Genomic DNA, 12,622 nt, shown 5'->3' on the forward strand with positions numbered 1-12,622 from the left:
CAGATAATTTGAGGCATCTGGATGGCTCAGTAGGTTAAGCGTCTGACTTCAGCTCAGATCATGATCTCACTGTTCATGAGTTTGAGCCCGGCTGACAAGTAGTGCTGACAGCTCAGAGCCTAGAGCCTGCTTAGGATTCTGTGTCTCCCTCTCTCTCTGCCCCTCCCCTGCTAGCACTCCATCTCTCTCTTTCTCAAAAGTAAATAAACCTTTAAAAAAATTTTTTAAAAATACAGTAAAATACAGACAATTTAACTTGGTTTAACCAGTTTATTAGGATAACTATTCGTAAATAAGAAACATAAAGAGGTAGGCATTTTTTTAAAAAAATGACCATTTTGAAGGATGCTGAAAACATATCTCAAATTGACCTCTATGATCAACAAATTTATTTTAATTTGGAATATAACTTGATTGATTATCAGAAGCTAAAAGGAAACATCATATTTAGTAAAGTTTACATTACAGTTGGAAATATGAAAAAAAAATACCTACCTTTCCAGTGTTAGTCAACAATATTCTGAAGCTTCTACTCCATATGCTAGGAGAATAAATTTTAATTCAAGAGGCATCAGTGTTTAATAGAAAGAGCCAAATATAAGATTATTTATAGATAATATAATTGTCTATACATAAAATCCAGGAGAATCAAATTAAGAATTACTAAAAATAAAAATTACTTCAGAAATTACATTTTTGAGTTCTACTCATATAAACACAAATATATGAAAATAAATATATTTCCTTATATTCCAGCAAAATATAATTTTTAAATGTCAGGCATAAAAACAGTGTCCACAACAGCCCTACAATGTATAAAATGTCCAAGAATAGTAAAATAAACAACTGCGCAAAAGCAAAATAAAAAAAATATTGAAGTTTAAAGCTGTAGAAAAAAATGGAAAAATTAAGAAAATTTGTAAGAGTAAGAATACAAATGGTTAAATATGAAAACACACGTTACCTTCCTAATAAACAATGAGGTGTTTTCCTCTAATAGATTAGCAAAGTTAAAAAAAAAAAAAAAGAGGGAAAACACTGTTCAGATAGGGACACAGATATGCAAATACACTGTGTGTGGTACTGTATTTTGGTATAGTCTTTTAGGGGGTAATTTATATTTACCAAAAACCATATTGTACATTCCCAGCATTGAACCAGTATTTTCAGTTCTAGGAATTCATTTTATATATTCACAAATATACTAAAAAAATTAAAAACAATCAAAATGTTAATAAGGGACTAATCAAATACATTATGGAATGTCAATGCTGTGAAATATTATGAATGCTCAAAAATACAAGTTGTTCTATATTGCATAAAAATGGCCACAATATATTATTGTATTAAAAATACGTTACAGAATATTGTATTGTTATAATTATGATAAAAGCATATATACCCACAATTTCTGGAAAAATATACATTAAATTATTAGTAGTGATTATCTCTAACTGCAAGAAGGCAGAAAGCAGACAAGGCTGAGAATGGCTACTTTAAATTTTCTGAATATTAAAAAAAAGATTTAAACAGAAATCTGAGGTTGGGTTCTCCAGAAGCAAATCCTGAGACAAGTGTTTGAATGCAAGTGATTTATCATGAAGCAGTTGCAGGGAAGTCGGGTAAGGGAGAGAGGCCGCAGGTCAGAGAATGGAAGGAAGCCATGGAACTATGTGATCTCAAGCAAAATGCACATGAGGTAGATTCAGCCTGCTGCCTCAAAGGGAACTCCAGAACATTCTGCTACATCTCAGAGCAAGGGAAAGTGGCTTTTCACACCCTGGCACCTGTGAGTCACTTATCTGTTAAGAGCTGGCTGAAGAGGGTGGGAAGGGAACAGGACAATGCAACTCTGAGTGCTCTCTGGCAAGGTGCATCAACACCAACACCTGGGGTGCTCCTCTGAAGGAGAGTCACAGTTGCCCAGTGTTAGAATAGAAACCAAAAGGTGGAGGCTGGGGGTGGGGAACAAAGGTTACAGGGGTGGTCCATAAAAATGTCTTTTCAACATTTCAAAGAGATCTGGGTGGACAGCCAACAAAATCTACTATGATATATTATTACCTTTATAATAAGATACATATTTTCATAAAATGTAAGAAAGGGAAGAGAGAGCAAGAGGAAGTATGCTACTGGTAAAGCAAAATTAAATATGAATGCTTGCAAGTTCTGCACCAGTGTGAGCACCTACTAGGTAGCCCCGCCCCATCCCCCAGGCTCCTTCTCATATTCCTGCCTGCCCATTAGACAACCAGGATTAAATGGCCTTTAGTAGAAATTAAGACTTTTTACTCTCTTCCTTTTCATCTTTTCAATCTGAAGTGGTACAGGTTGAGATCTTGAGAAATTAGAGGAACTCTCAAATCCTCTGTTGATCTTTTTTTTTTTCTTTTCTTTTTTTTTTTATTATTTTTTTTTCAACGTTTATTTATTTTTGGGACAGAGAGAGACAGAGCATGAACGGGGGAGGGGCAGAGAGAGAGGGAGACACAGAATCAGAAACAGGCTCCAGGCTCTGAGCCATCAGCCCAGAGCCTGACGCGGGGCTCGAACTCACGGACCGCGAGATCGTGACCTGGCTGAAGTCGGCCGCTTAACCGACTGCGCCACCCAGGCACCCCCTCTGTTGATCTTCACTGGAACCATATTTACTTAGCCAACAACTTAACCCTAAAGCTGTATAAAAGCCAAAGTACTTGGCAAACTCTATGAGGCTAAGTCCTAAATAGAACTCCTGATTAAGGGACACGATCCAAGAATCTGTTTGTTGTGTTTACCTTCTTTGACTTTATGAGAAACTGTTTAAAACATTCCTAAAATGAATGAATTGAGGTTTCTACCACAGCATGGACACTGAACAGAATGAGACATTTCCTAGAAGTGTCCCTCAAGCCTATCATTCAGGACGTCAAAGACAGATCTCACAGCCTTCTGCTACAAATGGATGCTGCCTGACCTAAGAGCTGGACTAGGTACATGATTCAAGTTTTATCTTTTTCTGGTCTACAGTCCATCTCTGAAACCTTCAAAGGTTTTGTTTCTTCATCTGTAAAGTGGATGCAGTAACTATTATTTTGGTTACCTTTCCAAGCTGATGTGAAGATAAAATGAGATCACATGTGTGAAAGACTGTAGTAAACCATGTAGTGCTTTATTCCAAGTCACTTGTCTGAATATAAGGATACCAGACATTTAAAAGGGGGAAGAGGTGACCTCAAGATCTAAACCCATGAATAGTGTAAGGAACTTGTTCAGGAAAGATGTGTGTGGCTTTGAATATGTTAAGCTGAGAGAGCAGTAAAACATCCAAGTTACAATGAACGGTAAGCTCTGGAGATGTGGCCTTGGATCCTGAACAACAGGGTAGAGACTGAGGTTCAAATTTGGGAGTCATCAACATAGGAGCAACACGTGAATTCACGACTATGGAAAACACACCTTTGAAAACTTAACCTCCTTTTTTATTTCCATAGCAATATTCTTATACTGACCCCAACTGTCTTCTATCGTGGATTATCAAAATGCAAAACTTTGTTAATAAAAATTATCGTTATCATTACTACAAAATGTTAAACAGTTCTTTTGAGTCTCAATTCTCTTACTGTAGACATTATCCGTTCAAAATGTTGTGCAGATTGTCAGACTCAATAGAGCACTTTCACTGGTTAAGCCTGCACACACAAAAGAGGGGTAGAATTCTGGAATGGAAATCACGTGGACTTCATATAACCATATAAATTAAACATGTGGTCTTTCCTTGCAAATCATCTAGACTATTTCTTAAATTAATTACTGTTTTGAATGAATATATACACATGCTAGGTAACTTAAGGTAAAATTGATGAGAGAGATTTTAAAAGTGTCAGTATTATATTACAATGCTTGAAAATCACAATCTCGCATATTCTTGCATGAAGAGATTTAAATAAGTGTTTTTTTGACCCTAGAATCACCTTATTTGGTCCAAACAGCAATATCACAAAGTCGGGGTTCGTTTTTAGACATTTACATTGTTTCAAGTGTAGCTGGACTGATCCCCAGGACTAGTCAGCCTGTTTCAGATGGCTTGTTGCCTAAAGTTATGACCACTGACATTTTCTCCATCTTTGATAGGGTCTCACATACCAGCTCTTTATTGGTTTTCTTTTAAAAGTGTTGTACTATTTACATCTGAACTCCTGAAATCTTAGTAATTAAAAGTATTTCTGCGTCAAATAGGCTGGATTCTATTGAGGCACACAAAAGTCATATGATCTTTTTTCTGGTTGAAGTACAGTATTAAACTGTAATGTTGTTTATCTTAATAATTAGAATTTAACTGAGAGTCAATTTACTATTTATTTAAATTAAAGTAATCACTAGATGTTAGTAGTTTACAATTTAAAAATAGTATAGAGGGGAAAGAGCCTGAATGCACAATTTTAATTTAAATTTTATTGATTTGGTTGATTATATGGGTTAAATAAATGCTCATCAATTCCCTTTGCCTACTTTCAACTAATTTTCCCTTCCCATAACAGGGATAACATTAGTCAATCTTGCAGCGTTTTAAATCTACTTCTAAATATACATATCCTTTGTGATGTGGTTAACAGCATAAACTCAAAGTAAAATTTATATTTAAAACAATATGTTTGTAAGACATACTTTAAATTGTACAGTAACTAAAGATGTAATTCCTAAAAAGAAAAATCCAGAAATACTGTTAACATGTATTAAAAAAAGGAGAGTGATGCCAGAAATCATTTTTCATCCACTTTATCATTAATGACTTCATTTACAGATGAAGGGTTTGAAGTTGTTAAATGAGTTGCTCAAGATACATACACACACATGTATGTGCACACATTCACACACTCACACTCTCAGGCCAGTCCTATTTTGTTGGCTGCTATGTCCTCAACATCTGCTATTGTCTCGGTGTGTAGTCCAGGTTCAAACAGTCAGTCAGTCAGTATTTGTTGAGGGTACAATTTATTTAGAAATGGAACACCAAATGCATTGTTCAAAATGGAAACGTTTAAGACATCCTTCTAGATCTTATAGTTTTATTGGGAGAATAGAACATGATAAACCATATAAAAGAAACTTGAAAAGGGTGAGTATATGCAAATCTCAGAGAACGTTATTATTGTAGTTTGAGTACAAAACTTCCCTTGTCTCTTACCATATGACCATTGCCTAAGAAAGACAAAATTCACAAGAATGCAATTTTAAAGACACTATTTTAATTTCTTGAATGACTGGCTAGGAAAAAGGAAAATATGTTCTATGGCTTTTGGGTTTAAATAACGAAACTTTAATTTTTAATGGTCGTTCCATAAAGAAACAGAATTCCTTATTATATATTGATCTTAGAGCACAATGAACCAAACATTTGTTTTAAGGTTTTTTTCTAGATTTTCATACATTAAAAATAACATAAAATAGAAGTTTTCAATCAATTCTATCTTAGGATTCTTTCTATATTATGAAACTCCATGCTGTAAATTGCTGTAGATCCTTTTTTATTGAACAGGGTTTTGAAATAAAGAATGCCATCAACATAAAGAGATGTCATCAACACCCTTGGTCATATCAAAAATAGTAAACCATTTAAGTAGATTGTTAGCAAATAAAGACTCATAAAAACAATCATTAGGGCATCTGAATTTGACACCATTAAAAACACTCTTGATGAAGTCATGTTACAAAATCCTACAATGATGCAATAAACAGGTTAACTGGGAAAGGATTATTTAAAATACGTTAAACACTATAACCTCCGGGCCAAAATAATATAGAAATTAGTTTGTTGCATACTATAAGAGTACTGAAAGAGTAGCCTCACATGGGTGAGTGCCCAAAATCATTTGGTCCAATTTTTTAAAGCAGCTTTAAAATAATTGACTCCCAAATCCAGATATTAAATGCCAACTTCTTACCGGCAATAATGCTTATGGCTAAGATAGAAATGAGATTCTTTACAGAAACGCTGACACAGCCCTAACTGTAGGCACTTGAGTGTGCAGCTATAATTCTTTTTTCAAATCTTACCCAGCAATGCTTCAGGTAAAGAAGTCCGCAGAATATGTAAACAGTAAGAGACGTCAGAGAGCTTTTACGAAATCACAACCCTTGACACATTGATATTCACTGTTGATCGCTACCGCTAAATGTCTAAATCATTCAAAGCGTATTGATTAGATCCTTCATAGGTAAAAGGTGGGCAACGTATTATAAAATCAACATTTCTTAATTCATTCGATTTGCAAGAGCTACACATTTTAAGCTGACAATGTAAAACCTCTAAAAGGTTTTTCAGAAAGCCTTCTGCCTTATTTAGCATTTTGACCATTAATCAAAAACAATGAGAAAAGAATATTAAAAAACAAAGCAAAACAGAACAAAGATTAAGAAAGCTTTTCTTTTCCATTTGGAAATCTATTAAGCTATAAAATAAGTTCCCAAGAGGAGTCAGTTTCCTGTGTGAAAGGCATTTAAAACTGAACCAGATAACATAAATCTCAGAACAGACCAAGGGGACACAACTTACACTGGAAGAGTGGCTAGAATGGAGGGCTTCGCTGTGTGATCCTGAGTCTCATCTTTAAAAATGTCTAAGATAATGATGCTTTTAATGAGGAATTAATTTTAATGCCCAGCCAACTCTAAGTCGTAACCATGACATGGCAGTAGTTCTACTGTGCATTGCCATCTAGCCAACAGACAACTATTGATCCTACACTAGAAAATACTGTTTTGATGTTTATTGATCAGAACTCTAAGAGGGAAATTGTGATTTCTGAATGGAAGACAGTCATGAGTTACCACTTTTTGTAAATACAGAGCTGAGAATAAATATGTAGTATAAATATTGTACTAAACAAATACTAAAATTATTAACTTGTTAAAGGATAAACAAAATACCCTTAGTAAGTTTATGTGGGATGATATTCTACGATGATGAACTTAAAATTGTAATACCTGCATCACAAGTATTCTGATTTCATAGAATTCTAAAAATTCGCTACCTTACATCACTTCTAATTTATATTTTACTTTATAAAATTATTATATCACAGAAAACAAGTTGAAATGTGTAACAAACTTATTTAAAAAATGATCACTGAATTTTATCTTAAACTCAAGCTAGTAATCCATTTAAATTCAAATTTAATCTTTTTACAATCTGGTTTTTACTTAAAGGCAAAAATCACACTTATTATGAGTTACACATTATCATGTAAATCTGTAAGAAGTTGTCATCTGGCAAAGTCTTTGTATCATGTCAGGAAACAACACTTATTGTATTATAATATTAATTTCAAATGCTAATTTTCTCATCATTAGATGGCAGAAAAGAAATAATGCGCTGTTAATACTGTAATAAAGAATGTGTTGCTGAATAAGGATTTCAGAGAAAATAATACATTCAGGATTGATATTTAAATTTTGCAAATGCCTAGTAATCCTGTTAATTAGGGAAAGTAACCTATCTGTTAAAACACCGGACACACGCAGGCAAGGAAAACTGGGCAGAGACAAGTAACATACACACATACTTCATAGGTTGCCTGCAATATTTATCAATTCGGTTTATTGTTTTCTTAAAAATTTTAAGTATTAAAAAAACAAGTAAAAACATTCTAGCTATTGTACCAGTATCAGGTGGTTAGTGACTTATTTAGACCCAACTCCCTGTGACTGCTTTTGATGAAAAAGGCAATTTTCTTAAAATTAAATTTCAACATCCCCAAATGAATGCACTACTCACTTAAAATGTTTAGCATTTTTTAAAAAGTATATTTTTCAGGTTGCCAGTATGGATGAAAAAGTAAAAGCCGATTCCAGCAATAACCCAACCTTGCCCCGCCCCTCCCCCCCCCACCTCCCCAATGGCACCTCTACTAACTACATATGTTTCTAGTTCCTAGAAAATTAAAAGACTAGTTTTCAAATCTAGAAAACATGTTATCCACTTGCTGTTAGGACTTAGCAAATCAGTTCACTATCAGCTGGAAAAGGTAGACTAAAGCTGTGAGCCACCCAAAGGGTGGAATTAGATCTGCCCTTTTTTATACCTGCTGGGGTGGGGTACATGATGCAATTGGGGAATGTTTTCATTTAGATCCACCCTCCTAAACCACTCTGTTTTCCTTTACACAGTAACCTCCTTGTGTTATAAGGCTGGAAACAGCTCTAAGAATGTGGAGAATGTAAACAGCCTTTTATTGTCCAAAAGGATGGCAGTGTAAGAAATGTGGGCTTATCACAGGGCTGCAGCTCCCACCTCACTTACCATGATAAAGTGCTCCAGGAAAAAAAAAAAAACATTACAACCCAAGCACAATCCAAAAACGGATTAGAATTTGACATAAGCTTCCTTAAAAATGAATCAATCAATCCATGCTGTAATATTAGAATCTAGCTCTTAAGAAGGGTATATAATCCCTTCAAGATGTATTTCCTATTCCCTATTGACTATGGTGGTGTGGAAAAAAAAGAATCTAACATTTCCAGTATAGCAGCTGATGGGAGAACTTTTTCCCAACAGATGCCCAAATGTATTTCCTCATCTTTAAGAGTCTAACACAGTGGAACACATACACAGTTCATGGTCACTGAATGCAAAATTAAATTAACGAACTAAGAGATTCATGAAGATATCCTGAAGACCTTACCTAAGTACCTAATTTCCTCAGGCTTTTAGTTTCACTTACACACACCATACAAATGCTGCTAACCAGATCACCTTTTATTGGAATCCAGCTTAAACATTTGAAAAAGCAAGTGACACTAAAGTCTGATGTGGCATATATGTTGCATGCACAATGCCTTAGATTTAAAATGTCTTGTAACATGCAGTATTGTATATAGGCAGCATGTGATGGTTCACTGAAGGACATCTGGGAACACCACTGCATTTTCCTCTTGATGCCACTGAAGAATTTCTCACTTAATGCTGTGCAAGTGGAGCTAATCTCTGTTGTAAGGAGAATGGCCAAGCTCTTTCTTATCCTCTCCCCTTCACTAAGACCTTTTAGAATCCCTTCCATTCTCCAAACTTGCAAAGTATCTCTGCATCTACAGTATCATACATCTGATAGAGAAACTTTCGTGAGTTACTTGATCTTACCCTCCAGAAGGAAATAATAGAAACAGAGAAGAGAAGAGAAGAGAAGAGAAGAGAAGAGAAGAGAAGAGAAGAAAGACATCGTCATTCTCTAAGTGCTTGGTTTCCTTAACCTTTTTTGAACAGCCCGGAGCTAACTGGGTAAAATCTTAAGTATGAGCACCAAAAAGCGTGGGATCTGGAGAAAGCTCTCTTTAACAGCACCGTATCAAGGTAAGTGCCAAGAGAGCAGGAGAAAACCATCACACAGGCGAAAGCAGTCCCTTTCTGTAATTTTACTTTAAAAGTGGTCCTCTTGACGCTTTTACTGGTGGCTCCCTGACACAGAATTAACTAGCAATACATACAGTACGTAGGTATATTTCGGAAGGAGGCGAGCACGGCGCCACGCGGGAAAAGCGAGGAGAGAAGATAGTTACAACGCGAGCAGTCGCCCAAAGCCTCGCTGGCAAACCCTGAACCACCTTCTAATACCCTTCATATTCCTTAGAGCCCCTTCAGGCGCCAGACCAGGCAGCAGAGGTCTTTGGTAACATACTGCTTGTAGATTCCCGAGAGGGGGCTCCAGCGTGGACTTTGGCGTGAAAGTTAGATCCTGCATCCCCACCGGCAGAAATCCCCATCCCAGTCCCCAGCGCTGGACGGAAAACGAAGAGAAATCCAGTCTGCGTTCCCACCCACCCACCCACCCACCCCCCAATCGGTCCTTTGCTTAAGTTTTCCCCTAGCCTGGAGCCTCTGACCCTAAAAACAAGGAGGCACGACGTCAGGGTTTGAAAGAAGTGTCTGCAGACATCTGGGCAAAATACCATGTGAAATATAAAGACCACCAAGCCCCTCAAACTCTGGGCTGGAGGCAAATCTTTCAGACCATTCTCATCGTATCCCGGTACCCTCATCCCCTCTCGCACCTTCTTCCCGGCCACTTTCCGCCTACTTTACCCCAGCTCTCAAGTCCCAACCCTTGCTAAGCCCCTCATCCGCCTCCAGGTCCCCTCTATTCCATTCTGCGATCCTTCCCCTCTAACCCCTAAAGCAACCCCAAACTCCTTCCACTCCGCGCACTCCTAGCCCCAAGGTCCCATGAAGCCCCAGGCTCGGCTTCCGAGTCGGCCACCCGCGCGGTTTTCCCGCCGAAACGCGTCCCCAGCGCGTGGGGCGCGCAGCCCGCCGGACACTCACCAGCTGCAGCAAGCCGGGGACCACGACGAGGGGCAGCGGCCGCAGGCGCATGGTGCCGGCTGGCGCGGCGTCTCACGAGCTGCGCGCCCTTGCCTGCCTCTCGCGCATCTCCACTTCGAGGGGCAGGACTGAAGACGCCAGGGACACTGTGCGGCGCTTTCCTCCCGGAATCCAAGCGCAGCGCCGCGCCGCGCGGGCCGGGTGGGCGGGCGGGCAAGGTGAAGGGGGAGGGCGGGCTGGCGGGAGGTGCTTCTGGGGCCCCCCGCGCGCCACTCCTTGGAGGGGGCCTGGAAAGGAGCGTGTGGGGCCGCTCGAGACCCGCACGCTACGCGGGGCTCCAGGGGTGCCCGGGACTCCGGCGTTCCGGGGTCTGGGTGAGAGCGGGGGACGCCTGCGGGCGGGAGGCGGCGGCTCGGGCGCTTTGGTACCGGTTCCCGCGCGAGGCTGCTCTAGGGATCCGGCCCCACGGTGCAGCTGCACAGCAGAGCTGAGCGCGCCCCGGAGCCGGGGGAGGCCCGGAGCTCTCTCTGCCCCCGTCCCCGCCCAGCAGAGGGCCTGTCCGGTGCCCACTGACCCGCTCTGGTTTTACTGGGGAGGTAGGGCGGGGGGAGTCTCCCTGTATGGCTGCGAGAAAGAGGGCTCCGGGGGAACACCCAAGGAGTTTGGAGCGTAGGCAACAGCAGCGTCCTGGGCGGGGCGTGGGGGGGCTGCGAACAAGAAAGGCTGAAGCGGGGAGGTGGGGCTGGAGCCCCGGACGCCTTGGGAGAGCGCCCCACTCTGCGGCAGCGCCTAGCTCCTGAACCCTGAGCGAGGGGTGCGAAGTGTGGCTGGCGTGGCTGGAAGGATTTCTGGAAGTGGGAAGTAGGGGGAACCGAGACGGACCTGGAGAAGGGGTAGCGGCAGAGCCAGGAGAAATCGAGCTAGGTGTGCGGTCGGGGCTTGCTCGGGTTTGAAGGTGGTGTAGACAGCTGGGTGGCCCAGAGACCAACGGAGCTGCGCCGCGCAAACCTGCCGGGACGCGGGAAAAGAACGGAGAAAACCCCACTGCAGCCTCCCACTCGGGAAATCTTGGAGAGGGGTATCTTTGAGGCCGGGTGAGGCTGCACACCTGCAGCTAGTGAACCTCACCCCCATGTTAACAACCCGCCATTGGGGAGATCCTGAACCTTTAACCATCTCTGTGCTGGACATTCGAGGGGAAAAGTCAAAGGGCAATGGGCCTCAGGCTCTTCCAATGTTTATGGTGGATGGGAATGTAGCCATCATTCATCAACCCTTTTATTGAACAGGTGGGAAATTTAAGGTCCAGAGAAGTACAGTCACTTTTCCAGGGATGAGTCTCTGGGCAGCTGCTTCGACAAGAATGAGCAAAACAAGGTTATTTCCTACACCCAGAAACACAAAGCTCTTACTTACGGAAGAAAAACATACTGATGCAAGGGAGAAGAATTGCGATTGATTTCCAGCCTTCAAAAAATAAAACAACAAAAAGTGAAGTTTGGGATGGAATCTTTGGGGAAATTCCTAGGGGAATTTTAAGAAAACCCTTCTCTTCTTACTGCCCACCTCCCACCCCAAAACAGGAAAAGAAGGGGAGTTTTGTAAGTCTTTAAATGGTCCAGGACCACGTTTGAAGCAGAGCAGCCTTCGTGGTAGGTCCCAAGGATAATAGAATTGACTTGGGTAGGGCAAGGTCCCACCCTTTCACTGGGGATGCCAAGACTGTACAGATGAGGAGGGAGTTTATTCCAGTGTTCTGAGATCCCAGTGCGACTTTGAGAGCTGTAGGTGGGGTATCTCTCAAATGCAACTCTATTCTGTGTATAGAGGTGGGGAGGCAAGAAGGGTCATGTATCCTTCTTAACCCCTTGCCAAGACTGACTGGGAGTCCCAGGGCCCTATGGCAAAGGATGCAGCAGCCCCTTCCTGCTTTTGCTTGTCCTCAGACTCTTACTATTCTTTGCAACAGACTTTTAGACACAATCGCTATTTGCATATGTAAATCTATAACTCACTTCCTAGAGCCACCCCTCAGGTCCATAGAATTCTCTCTTTACCGAGGCTTAGAGCCCACTTCTAGAAAGTTATTCTAACCTCGAAGCATAAGTAAGATCATTTTGAAATTTAGAAGATCTCCTTGTTCTACTTTAGGTCCCTGAATAAGGATTTTATTCACAGATAGTCTTTGGGAAACAAGACGGACTCAATGGGGAAGGGTTTGGCAGACATAGAGGAACCCCTGTTAGGAGGTGTGCTGCTAGAAGAGGAAGGGGAGGACAAAGGACTTTGCAAGATTTCGACTCATTTAGAGTCTGAGCCTCAGCT

The 12,622-nt window shown here is 40.6% G+C and overlaps 1 protein-coding gene across 1 annotated transcript in view; it reads right to left on the reverse strand.

Moving 5' to 3' along the window:
* Nucleotides 1-10,457, reverse strand: part of NXPH2 (neurexophilin 2) — a 113,782-nt gene extending 103,325 nt beyond the window's left edge. The window contains exon 1 of the mRNA XM_043576623.1: nt 10,298-10,457. Coding sequence (XP_043432558.1) covers nt 10,298-10,348 — 51 coding nt within the window. The 5' untranslated portion in view covers nt 10,349-10,457. The remainder of the gene's footprint in view (nt 1-10,297) is intronic.
* Nucleotides 10,458-12,622: the final 2,165 nt, after the last annotated feature.

The sequence above is a fragment of the Prionailurus bengalensis genome, chromosome C1, assembly GCF_016509475.1.
Source record: "Prionailurus bengalensis isolate Pbe53 chromosome C1, Fcat_Pben_1.1_paternal_pri, whole genome shotgun sequence".
In the NCBI taxonomy this organism is placed as follows: domain Eukaryota; kingdom Metazoa; phylum Chordata; class Mammalia; order Carnivora; family Felidae; genus Prionailurus; species Prionailurus bengalensis.